The sequence below is a fragment of the Pristiophorus japonicus genome, chromosome 2, assembly GCF_044704955.1.
Source record: "Pristiophorus japonicus isolate sPriJap1 chromosome 2, sPriJap1.hap1, whole genome shotgun sequence".
Classification (NCBI taxonomy): Eukaryota; Metazoa; Chordata; class Chondrichthyes; family Pristiophoridae; genus Pristiophorus; species Pristiophorus japonicus.
In genome coordinates, this window is record NC_091978.1 from 356,660,650 (window position 1) to 356,673,640 (window position 12,991).

The 12,991-nt window shown below is 43.7% G+C and overlaps 1 protein-coding gene across 5 annotated transcripts in view; it reads right to left on the reverse strand.

Annotated features, from left to right (window-relative positions):
- Positions 1 to 12,991, reverse strand: part of wrn (WRN RecQ like helicase) — a 139,334-nt gene that overhangs the window by 123,068 nt on the left and 3,275 nt on the right. For 3 of the 5 annotated variants that reach the window (XM_070872508.1, XM_070872521.1, XM_070872503.1), the window contains exons 2-4: positions 4,053 to 4,161; positions 1,629 to 1,744; positions 771 to 916 (exon numbers count right to left, since the gene is read on the reverse strand). In XM_070872508.1, the coding sequence (XP_070728609.1) occupies positions 771 to 916; positions 1,629 to 1,744; positions 4,053 to 4,127 (337 nt within the window). In that variant the 5' untranslated portion in view covers positions 4,128 to 4,161. Of the gene's footprint in view, positions 1 to 770; positions 917 to 1,628; positions 1,745 to 4,052; positions 4,162 to 12,880; positions 12,941 to 12,991 lie in introns of those variants that run through there. The other 2 variants (XM_070872517.1, XM_070872523.1) reach the window with 2 other exon arrangements.

Here is a 12,991-nt window from a genome sequence, read left to right on the forward strand (position 1 = left end):
AAAGGCGTCGAACACCTCGGGTCTCTTCGCCGGGAGCAAACAGAGGCCAAGCACAAACAGTGGAAGGAGCGCACGACAACCCAAGCATCCCACCCACCCATCCTTCCTACCACTGTCTGCTCCACCTGTGACAGAGACTGTAGGTCCTGCATCAGACTCATCAGTCACCTGAGATCTCATTTTTAGTATGGAAGCAAGTCATCCTCGACTCCAAGGGACTGCCTAAGAAGAAGATTATTGATGTGCTTCAGCACTTCTCCGATTCGCCATCTGTTGTGGTGAACATTATTTCCTAAATTTGGCACCCGACAAGTTTGTGCAAAATGTTTCTGCGCAGCTTCTGGGTCATTGGCAGGAGTCACTCGGTTTTCGGACATGTGGAAGGGAACACTAAGAAGTGTGTGTTCTAAAACACAAGTTCTCAACTTAGATGCTGACCCTCAAAATAGTTATTAACATTGAATTTACCACTGTGGCCATTTAGTCTCGAACAGTTAGAACAGGACCACAAGAAGAATATTGTAACCAGACATGGAAAGACAAAGCAGTCAGCACATTCTAATTTCTAGTCGGGCTACAACAACTTTTACTTTTATGAAGATGATGGAATTGGGTTCAGCCATCAAATAGTCTGCTGATACTCATTTCCTCATTTATACATGAAGAGCAGTTACTTCTGTGAGGTATCAAAGGCGTGCCAGTACCCACCCACCTGCCTTCAGGAGAGAAAGGGAGAAAATTGGAGAGAGAAAAATACATCAAGCTCTAACCTGACATGGAAGAGATATGGAACAGGTAGCACTTGTTCTCAGAGGCACATAGCTGAATAAGTGCCACTTTTCCCACCTTTCCTTTTGTGTATACTGGAGGCCACTCGATGTCAAACCCAATAGCTGATTCCTTTGGCATAGAAGACCTGAAGCAAAAAAGAAATGACACTTTATTCCAAAAGAGTGGCTGGCATTTACAATCTGTAAATATTAACAATCTGAAAATAAAATCCACAGTCCTAAAAGAGGGAAACTCAACCCTAGGATCTCCTCTTTGAAAATATAAACTGTTGCAAACAATAACTAATGAACATTCATTTATATATTTCCATTTTCATTACTACTTTTTAATAAGTACCATCAGAGGATTGATTTACCAATTCCGACAGGGCAAGACACTTGAATTAATATTAATACCCAGGGCTTCTCCTCATCGATAAATGAACTATGCTTTTTGTATGGAGGAGGGGAGGGGGAGGGGGGGGGGGAGCATGTAACAATTATTTCACCCATTCACCGATCATATGTCCTTTCCTGATCTTCCCAGCTTAGTCACAACTGAGATGACAAGAGGCAAGTGACCTTCTCCCAGACCTGCACCAATCCGCTCAAGCTAGCTCCCAAGAGAACACTGACCAAATGATGTCTGCACCCAAGATGTTCGTTCACCCTTGGTGAGAAAACAGTTCACTTTTGTTTGATACCTCGCTGCAGGGTAGCGATTTATATCACTAACTCAGGAGAGTGGGGGATTCTTAGGCCCCAATCATTCTGCCTCATCCACACCAATAAATGAGAAAAATGGTGCTATTCAATTTAGGCATGAGGCAAAATATAGCTCACTTTCAGAAATCTTACCTTAAATCTTCTGATAGAAAGTTACAGTCATTTACTTCGTAACTGCAAATAATGGCCCCAGGAAACTCCAAGAAGGGAAGTTTGTCCTCCAGAACATTTTTGTTGATACAAGAAACCTTGAACACAAGAAAACTTATTTTTTTCCTGTCTTTTTAAACGGACACCTGTCGGAACCTGCCTGAATCTGCCCACCGAGCATTCCAATAAAAAGGTACCTGGTAGCGTGGGGTTATACTAATCCAATGTCCCACAGAGCTCGCTCCCTGCTGTGATTCCCGACACAGCGAGTTCTACTCTGAGCTGCTGTATCTGGGGTAGTAAGTTGCCAAAAGGAGAGCGAGCGAGTTGATTTTAGTTTGCAGGTTGAAGTAACCCATGCAAATTTTTCTGCTCCTCTCAAAGAGTAGCTCAAACAAGCAGCAGTAGCAAATGCCTGGAAAAAAGGATGTCTGGTCCCTCTAGTTGACGGAGAATAATTTGTGGTTGAGAGGTGATTTGGACCAGCATAAAAATCGCAGTGCAGTTGTTGGGGAACTGGCTAAACTCATGGACAGTCGCAGAGATTGTTTTCTTCTGGTCCCACTCAGTTTCTCCCCTCAACAACACTTCAATTTTCACCAGCAGTGAGCTTTCAAGTACTAGGGCTCTACTTCTTTTAACCCACCCAAGGGTGAATTAAGTTTCCACCATTCATCGGGAAATTAACTAGAACTGTGGGGGCAGGGGTGGAAGGAGAGTAAAGCAAAAGAGTAGAGCAGACAGATTGGAAGGGAAAGTGAGCTCATGGTTTACAGTGATAGGACAGGACAAGATAATAAAAATGAATCAGGATGTGGGAAGAAAAACTGCCAAATCGTTATGTACATATATCAACACGCAGTATACCAAACAGAATTGGTGAACTAGAATCCTTGATTCAAATGGAAATGTGGCTGCAGCTTGGTCAGGATTAGCAATTAAATATTCTCAGGCACAAAACTTTCAGAGGGATAGTGAAGGAAGGGAGGGGGTACCATACTAATTAGAGGCAATATCGTAGCACTGGAGCGCAAGGAACTAAACAGACATGTGCTCCAAATAAAATCCCTTTGCACTGAGCTGAGGATCAACAAGAGATGAATCATATTACTGGGACTTTATTATAAACGATATTACATCACACGTTTGTTATTGGACTGATCAAAAGCTTGGCCAAAGAGGTGGGTTTTATCGAGGTCAGGAGTTAAAATTCCACCATGACAAGTTGGGTGAAACTGAATTTTTAGGCTAGCAACGGAAAATGACCACAAAATCTTCTGGATTGTCATTAAAAACCCAACTGGTTCTCCAATGCCTTCTGGGGAAGGAAACCTGCCACCCCTACCCAGTCTGGCCGAGTTGTGACAAGTCCCACACTATGTGGTTGACTCTCCACATCTTCTGAAGTTAGACAATCGCAACAAGGAGGGGCAACTCTGGACAGGCAATAAATACTGCCTCGCCGCTATCCCCCCAAAAAAATTTTAAAATAAATAACAGCAAACAGTGGAAAGATGTTAACAGCAAGAGTCATGGGGAGAAATCTTAATTATACAAAAAGGGAATGGAATTGGGAAAATGTCTGTGAGAAAGGAGAAGGGTTTTTTGTAAAAAAAAAAGAGTATGCTCAGGACTGTTTTCTCAAGTCAATATGTTGCCCCTCGAACAAGCACTATTTGACTTGGCTCTGTGTAATGAAACAGAGCACGCAGGTCACCTAAAGGTGGGGGAACATTTGGGTAACAGATCAGCACAGAATTAGATGCAGTGCAAAACAGCAAAGGAAAAAGTAATGCTATTGAAAAGGGCACTTGATTACAAATGGTGAACTTGTAAAAGACCTGAATTATGCTGCAACTGGAGCATTATGCACAGTTGTGAGGAACCCCATTAAAGCATGGATATAGACAAAGGGAAAGGTGTCGAATATATTCACTGGGATGATTAGGTTATGGGCAGAGGCTTGAAAAGTTAGGGGCATGTTAGGGAGCTTTCGGACAGGTTCAATTCCTGGAGCAAGCAATGATCTGCAGGGCCAAACCTTTTACAGTACTGTGTTCTTGTCTGTGCTGTAGTGTGCTGCAGCAGAAACTTTTTCAGTGTTGTTCCAATTAAAAGCTAAGATAAATGTAATATTAGTAGTACTGGATGCAATGGTATCCTTCTCTTACTGATACATCAATGCACCTTTTCGGTGTAAAAACATGGTAGAGTTTGAAATTCTCTATCTCCACCTTTTGCGTGTTACTATCAAGGTTTTAAAAAAAAACACCCACTTACTTAGAAAATAAATGCAACAGCTGATTAATCTTTGCCGAAAATAAATAAAAAAACAATGATGTTAATATATCTTTAGAACAATGTAGCAATCCAAAAACTGTTAGAAAAATTGTCATTCCTGTGTACCTTCTGTTGCTTTTCAGCTTCTTTTATTTCTTCCGATGCCATCCAGTTAGGTAGATTACGCTGCTGATTGGTCATCTTCCCACCCTCTAATGCATCCTCTCAAGGTTATCTGCCAGAGTATAATGAAATCGTTAATAACTACCAGATCTCAGAAGTAAAATTTAGGGAAAGATTCTGTCCGTCAAACACCAACTGGTTAATAATCTCACGTCCTGACTAATTTCTGCCATTCGCTAATCATAAGAGAATGGGTGTCTAATTTAAAGACATACAAGATGTGAAATGCTTGGTTCCTCGAATCACAATGGAACTACCATTTCAATTTTGACCACATATTTTACAGTATAATCGCACATTGATCTCACAAATATATCCTAGAGACAAGTGAATATTAATTTGTACTTGTTCCAATATTTTTTTTTTTTTACACGCTCCCGAAAAGTTTACAGCACCCAGAGTTCAAGGCTGATCCTTTAGTGGGTTACTAGTACAAATTTCCGACACACACTCGCCAAGCAATTCCTATGTTCTTATTATGAATAGGAAAATAGGATTGCTCAGTGTAAAAAGATCATGGTCGATCTAGTTTGCCTTCTACCATCCTGGTAGTCACATGATACATAGAAACATAGAAAATAGGTGCAGGAGCAGGCCATTCGGCCCTTCGAGCCTGCACCGCCATTCAATATGATCATGGCTGATCATGCAACTTCAGTACCCCATTCCTGCCTTCTCTCCATACCCTCTGATCCCCTTAACCGTAAGGGCTACATATAACTCCCTCTTGAATATATCCAACGAACTGGACTCCACAACTTTCTGTGGTAGAGAATTCCACAGGTTTACCACCACCTCATTTTGATCCTATATGGCTTACCCTTATCCTTAGACTGTGACCCCTGGTTCTGGAATTCCCCAACATCGGGAACATTCTCCCTGCATCTAACCTGTCCAGTCCTGTCATAATTTTATATGTTTCTATGAGATCCCCTCTCATTCTTCTAAATTCCAGTGAGTATAAGACTAGCCGATCCAGTCTTTCTTCATATGTCAGTCCTGCCATCCCGGGAACTAGTCTGGAGAACCTTCACTGCACTCCCTCAATAGCAAGCACGTCCTTCCTCAGATTAGGAGACCAAAACTGCACACAATATTCAAGGTATGGTCTCACCAAGGCCCTGTACAACTGCAGTAAGACCTCCCTGCTCCTATACTCAAATCCTCTCGCTATGAAAGCCAACATGCCACTTGCTTTCTTTACTGCCTGCTGTACCTGCATGCCTACCTTCAGTGACTGATGTACCATGACACCCAGGTCTCTTTGCACCTCCCCTTTTACTAATCTGTCACCATTCAGATAATAATCTGCCTTCCTGTTTTTGCCACCAAAGTGGATAACCTCACATGTATCTACATTATACTGCATCTGCCATGCATTTGCCCACTCACCTAACTTGTCCAAGTCACCTGCAGCCGCTTAGCATCCTCCTCACAGCTCACACTGCCACCCAGCTTAGTGTCATCTGCAACATTGGAGATATTACCTTCAAGTCCTACATCTAAATCATTGATGTATATTGTAAATAGTTGGGGTTCCAGCACTGAACCTTGTGGCACCCCACTAGTCACTGGCTGCCATTCTGAAAAGGACCCGTTTATTCCCACTCTTTGCTTCCTGTCTGCCAACAAGTTCTCAATCCATGTCGATAAATTCCCCCCAAACCATGTGCCTTAATTTTGCACACTAATCTCTTGTGTGGAATCTTGTCAAAAGCCTTTTGAAAGTCCAAATACACCACATCCACTGCTCCTCCCTTATCCACTCTACTAGTTACTTCCTCAAAAAACTTTAGAAGATTTGTCAAGCATGATTTCCCTTTCATAAATCCATGCTGACTTGGACCGATCCTGTCACTGCTTTCCAAATGCGCTGCTATTTCATCTTTAATAATTAATTCCAGCATTTTCCCACCATCAATGTCAGGCTAACCAGTCTATAATTCCCTGTTTTCTCTCTCCCTCCTTTTTAAAAAAAGTGGGGTTACATTAGCTAGCCTCCAATCCATCGGTGCTGATCCAGAGTCCATGGAATTCTGGAAAATGACCACCAATGCATCTACTATTTCTAGAGCCACTTCCTTAAGTACTCTGGGATGCAGACTATCAAGCCCTGGGGATTTATTGGCCTTCAGTCCCATCAGTTTCCCCAACACCATTTCTTGACTAATAAGGATTTCCCTCAGTTCCTCCTTCCCGCTAGACCCTCGGTCCCCTAGTATTTTTGGGAGGTTATTCGTGTCTCCACTGACACCTGGGAGTCCTTGGCCATAGACCACCCTAAGTGGAGGAAGTGCATTCGAGAGAGCCCTGAGCTCCTCGAGTATCATCACCGAGAGCATGCAGAAATCAAGCGCAGGCAGCGGAAGGAGCGTGCGGCAAACCAGGCTCCCTGCCCACTCTTTCCCTCAGCGACTATCTGTCCCATCTGTGACAGAAACTGTGGTTCTCGTATTGGACTGTACAGCCACCTAAGAACTCATACTAAGAGTGGAAGCAAGTCTTCCTCGATCCCGAGGGACTGCCTATGATGATGAGTGAAGACACAACCAAAGTATTTGTTCAATTGGTCTGCCATTTCCTTATTCCCCATTATTAATTCACTTGATTCTGACTGCAAGGGGCCTACATTAGTCTTCACTAATCTTTTTCTCTTCACATATCTATAGACGCTTTTGCAGTCAGTTTTTATGTTCCCTGGAAGCTTACTCTGATACTCTATTCTCCCCCTCCTAATTAGACCTTTAGTCCTCCTCTGCTGAATTCTAAATTTCTCCCAGTCCTCAGGTTTGCTGCTTTTTCTGGCCAATTTATATGCTTCTTCCTTGGATTTAACACTATCCCTAATTTCACTTGTTAGCCATGGTTGAGCTACCTTTCCTGTTTTATTTTTACGCCAGACAGGGATGTACAATAGTTGTAATTCATCCATGTGATCTTTAAATGTCTGTCAATGCCTATCCACCGTCAACCCTTTAAGTATCATTCGCCAGTCTATTCTAGCCAAATCACGTCTCATACCATCGAAGTTTCCTTTCTTTAAGTTCAGGACCCGAGTCTCTGAGTTAACTGTGTCGCTCTCCATCTTAATAAAGAATTCTACCATATTATGGTCACTCTTCCCCAAGGGGCCACGCATGACCAGATTGCTAATTAATCCTCTCTCGTTACACAAGACCCAGTCTAGGATGGCCTGCTCTCTAGTTGGTTCCTCGACATATTGGTCTAGAAAACCATCCCTTATACACTCCAGGAAATCCTCCTCCACAGTATTGCTACCAGTTTGGTTCGCCCAGTCAATATGTAGGTTAAAGTCACCCATGATAACTGCTGTACCCTTATTACATGCGTCCCTAATTTCCTGTTTGATGCCATCCCCAACCACCCTACCACTGTTTGGTGGTCTGTACACAACCCCAACTAACGTTTTCTGCCCTTTGGTGTTTTGCAGCTCTACCCATATAGATTCCACATCATCCAAGCCAATGTCCTTCCTTACTATTGCATTAACCTCCTCTTTAACCATTAATGCTACCCCATCTCCTGTTTCTTCCTGTCTATCCTTCCTGAATATTGAATACCCCTGGATGTTGAGTTCCCAGCCTTGGTTACCCTGGAGCCATGTCTCCGTAATCCCAATTACATCATATCCGTTAACAGCTATCTGCGCAGTTAATTCGTCCACCTTATTACTAATGCTCCTTGCATTGAGACTCAGAGCCTTCAGGCATGTTTTTTTAGAATTATGTTGTAATGTAACCCTTTTTGATTTTTGCCCTTGATTTCTCTGCCCTCCACTCTTGCTTTTCTCCTTCCTACCTTTTGCTTCTGCCCCCTGCCTCCCTGTATAGGTTCCCATCCCCCTGCCATATTAGTTTAACCCCTCCCCAACAGCACTGGCAAACATTCTGCCTAGGACATGGGTTCCAGTCCTGCCCAGGTGCAGACCGTCCTGTTTGTACTGGTCCCACCTCCTGCAGAACTGTTCCAATGCCCCAGGAACTTGAATCCCTCCTCCTTGCACCATTCCTCAAGCCACGTATTCATCTGAACTAGCCTGCAATTCCTACTCTGACTAGCACGTGGCAGTGGTAGCAATCCTGAGATTTAACTCCTCGCTCCCTAAATTCAGCTTGTCGGACCTCATCCCCATTATTTACCTATATTGTTGGTACCAATATGCACCACGACAGCTGGCTGTTCCCCCTCCCCCTCCCCCTCCCCCTCCAGAATGTGCTGCAGCCGCTCCGAGACATCCTTGACCTTTGCACCAGAGAGGCAGCATACCAGCCTGGAGTCTCGTTTGCGGCTGCAAAAACGCCTATCTGTTCCCCTTACAATGGATCCCCTATCACTATAGCTCTCCCACACTTTTTCTTGCCCTCCTGTGCAGCAGAGCTACCCATGGTGCCATGAACTTGGCTGCTGCTGCCTTCCCCTGATGAGTCATCTCCCCCAACAGTACCCAAAACGGTGTATCTATTTTGCAGGGGACCCCTGCACTACCTTCCTTCCACTGCTCTGCCTGATGGTCACCCATTCCCTATCTGCCTGAGTAACCTTTACCTGCGGTGTGACCAACTCACTAAATGTGCTATTCACGACATCCCCCATGATAATGGAGTTGTTGAATAATCATAGCAATCGCTCCATCAATTAGTCTACTACGGACCCAGTCATGAAACAAGGAAAACCCCAGCTGCGGAGTGCTTTGGGAACCGTAGGCCCAGAGTCACCTTTTTCGCTCTCAAGCACGCTACACTCAGCACACGTCATGTCTCAAATTACTCATGTGCTGTATCCCAAAATTTTCATTTCTTAAATAATTTTATATAATTTGCATTTGAATGAATTAATACTAATTGCTTCCACTGTCTCCCTTGGGAGCCATAAATCATTACATAATATGACATATTTTTATTAATCAGAGTAAAATGAAGGGTTTGTGGCAACTGAAAGCTTCGGAGGCTCTAAAGCGTTCCAGAATCTCCACTTGACTTTGTCTTCGCCCTCAAAACATTTTCTGGATTGGAAGTTCTACTAGTTCAGTCAATACCTTTTCATTTCCCTCTGTGTGATTGTACTGCTGCACTAAGCTCGGTACAGTAATAATAGTTGTTACTTGAAAGTAACAAAAAAAAACAAAAAGTAGGATGTGACAAGGGTTTCATTCCAAGAACATGTTTTGTTGCCATGGAGAAATATTAACGGTGAATTATTTGCCAATATTATTGTCAAATTTATCTGTTTGTCTGTAACAATGGGATGATTTACCATGTTAAAGTCGCTACATAGATAAAAGTTATTATTATTAATAAAATGTCACCTTCACTTGTAACTAAGACTTCAGCTTAGTTATTTGGGTTGTGCTACTTGTTGGGAAGTGGTTGCACATGATTGACATATTGCATGTTTCTAAAAGTTGTATGTGACAGCTGGAAATGAGAATTGGCTCAAGTTCTTTTTTTGTTGTACTGAATCTTTATCAAAAAAACTGTGCGACAACAAATGAAGTGTAATACAAGAAACAACTAAAGCCAAGAGACAATTAAAACGAAGTGAAGGCCTTGGCTGAATGGTAGCACTTTCAACTGAGTCAGAAGGTTGTGGGTTCAAGTCTCACGCCAGAGACTAGAGCACATAATCTAGATGAACACTTCAGTGCTGCGCTGCCGGAGGTGCCGTCTTTTAGATGTAGCGAAGCATCAGCTCTCAATCAAGTCTCTGAAGTGGGACTTGAACCCACAACCTGTCTGCAGCCATTGACACGGTTGACCACTCCATCCTTCTCCAACGCTTCTTCACCGTCATCCAGCTGGGTGGGACTGGATTGGCTTGGTTCCAGTCTTATCTATCAAATCGTAGCCAGAGAATCACCTGCAACGGCTTCTCTTCCTGCTCCCGCATCGTTACCTCTGGTGTCCCCCAAGGATCTATCCTTGGCCAACTCCTATTTCGCATCTACATGTTGCCCCTTGGCAACATCATCCGAAAACACAGCATCAGCTCCCACATGTACGCCGATGACACCCAGCTCAACCTCACTACCCACTTCGCTCGACCCCGCCACGATCTCTAACTTGTCAGGCTGCTTGTCTGACATCCAATTCTGGATGAACAGAAATTTTCTCCAATTAAATATTGGGAAGACGGAAGCCATCATTTTCGGTCCCGACCACAAACTCCGTTCCCTGGCCACTGATGCCCTCTGTTCTCAACCTTGGTGTCATTTTTGATCCTGAAATGAGCATCTGACCACATATCGGCAGCATAATCATGACTTGCCTATTACCTCCGTAACATCATCCGTCTCTGCCCTTGCCTCAGCTCATCCGCTGCTGAAATCCTCATCCATGCCTTTGTTACCTCTAAACTTGACTATTCCAACGCACTCCTGGCTGGCCTCCCACATTCTACCCTACGTAAACTTGAGGTCATCCAAAACTCAGTTGCCCATGTGCTACCTCGTATCAAGTCCCGTTCACCCACACCCCGTGCTTGGTGACCTACATTAGCTTCCGATTATGCAACGCCTCGATTTCAAAACTCTCATCCTTATTTTCAAATTGCTCCATGACTCGTCCCTCCATATCTCTAATCTCCTTCAGCCCTACAACCGCACCCCCCCCCACCCAAACAAGCACCGATATAGCTGTGCTTTTTTAATTCTTCCCTCTTGAGAATCCCCGATTATCTCTCAACCATTGGTGGCCATGCCTTCTGCTGTCTAGGGCCCAAGCTCTGGAATTCCCTTCCTAAACTTCTCTACCTCTCTTTCCACCTTTAAGACACTCCTTAAAACCTACCTCTTTGTCCAAGCTTTCGATCACCTGCCCGAATTTCTCCTTATGTGGCTCAGTGTCAAATTTTGTGATTCATAATGCTCCTGTGAAGCACCTTGGGACATTTTACTACGTTAAAGATGCTATGTGAATACAGGTTGTTGTTGTTGAAAGACAACAGCATTGCTGACCCACTCATTATCTCTGGTACACAAGTGTCTAGGAGGTGCGTTGTCCAGCAGTCTGCAGAGAGCTCAGCAGTGACTAATTTTAGCTCTATGCCTGCTGTGGCCAGCAGGGGAAAAAAGGAAAAAGAAAACTTGCATTTATTATCATGACCTCAGAACATCGCAAAGTGCTTTACAGCCAACTAAGTACTTTTGCAGTCACAATAAGAACATAAGAAATAGGAGCAGGAGTAGGCCATATGGCCCCTCGAGCCTGCTCCGCTATTTAATACGATCATTGCTGATCCGATCATGGACTCAGGTCCACTTCCCTGCCCGCTCCCCATAACCCCTTAATCCCTTATCGGTTAAGAAGATGTCTATCTCTGTCTTAAATTTATTTGTCCCAGCTTCCAAGCTCTCTGAGGCAACAAATTCCACAGATTTACAACCCTGAGAAGAAATTCCTCCTCATCTCTATAATGTAGGAAACGGCAAGGTCCCACAAACAGCAATGGGATAATTACCAGATAACTTTTAGTGATGTTGGTTGGGGAATAAATATTGGCCAGGACACATCCAACTGAAAGGGCAGTCGAGGCCTCCATTAAACATCTCTTCCAAAATATGGCACCTCCCACAGTGCAGTACTGCACTGGAGTGTCAGCCTGGATAATGTGCTCAAGTCACTGGAGTGGGAATTGAAACTTGGAATTTGTGACTCGAGATAAGAGTGCTACCCACTGATCCGAAAGACAACTCACTCATTATCTCTGGTGATTCGGGGCTTTTTAAAATGACATTAACAGCGTGCGTATAAATGCAAGTGCAAGTCTAGGAGGTGTGCTGTCTACAGAAAGAGCTTAGGAGTGAAAGGAAAAAAAGAAAGACTTGCATTTATATAGCGCCTTTCACGATCACCGGACATCCCAAAGAACTTTACAGCCAACTAAGTTTTTGGAGCGTAGCCCCTGTAGTAATGCAGGAAATGTGGCGGCCAATTTGCACACAACAAGCTCGCATAAACAGCAATGTGATAATGACCAGATAAGTTGTTTTAGATGTTGATTGAGGGATAAATATTAGCCAGGACACAGAGGATAACTCCCCTGCTCTACTTCAAAATAGTGCAATGGGATCTTTTATGTTCACCCGACAGCAGACGGGGCCTCGGTTATTAACATCTCATCCGAAAAACGGCACCTCCAACATCGCAGCACTCCCTCAGCACTGCACTGGAGTGTCAGCCTGGATTTTTTTTTTGTGGTTCAAATCTCTGGAGTGGGACTGGGAACCCATCAGCTGTGGACCCAGTGACCAATTGTAACTCTGTGCGCCAGCAGGAAAGAAGGTGCACTTTCCTCCTTCAAGACACTCCTTAAAACATACCTCTTTGACCAAGCTTTTGGTCACCTGCGCTAATTTCTACTTATAAGAACATAAGAAATAGGAGCAGGATTAGGCCATTTGGCCCATTGGGCTTGCTCCGCCATTCAATATGATCAAGGCTGATCTGATCATGGATTCAGTTACATTTCCCTGCCCGCTCCCCATAATCCTTTACTCCCTTATTGCTCAAAAATCTGTCTATCTCCATCTTAAATATATTCAATGACCCAGCCTCCACAGCTCTCTGGGGCAGAGAATTCCATAGATTTACAACCCTCAGAGAAGAAATTCCTCCTCATTTCAGTTTTAAATGGGTGATCTCTTATTCTGAGACTATGTCCCCTAGTTTTAGTTTCCCTTATGAATGGAAATATCCTTTCTGCATCCACCTTATCGAGCCCCCTCATTATCTTATATGTTTCGATAAGATCACCTTTCATTCTTCTGAACTCCCACATCTCCGGAATCAATCTCGTGAACCTTCTCTGAACAGCCTCCAATGCAAGTACAGGTATATCCTTCCTTAAAGACGGAGACCAAAACT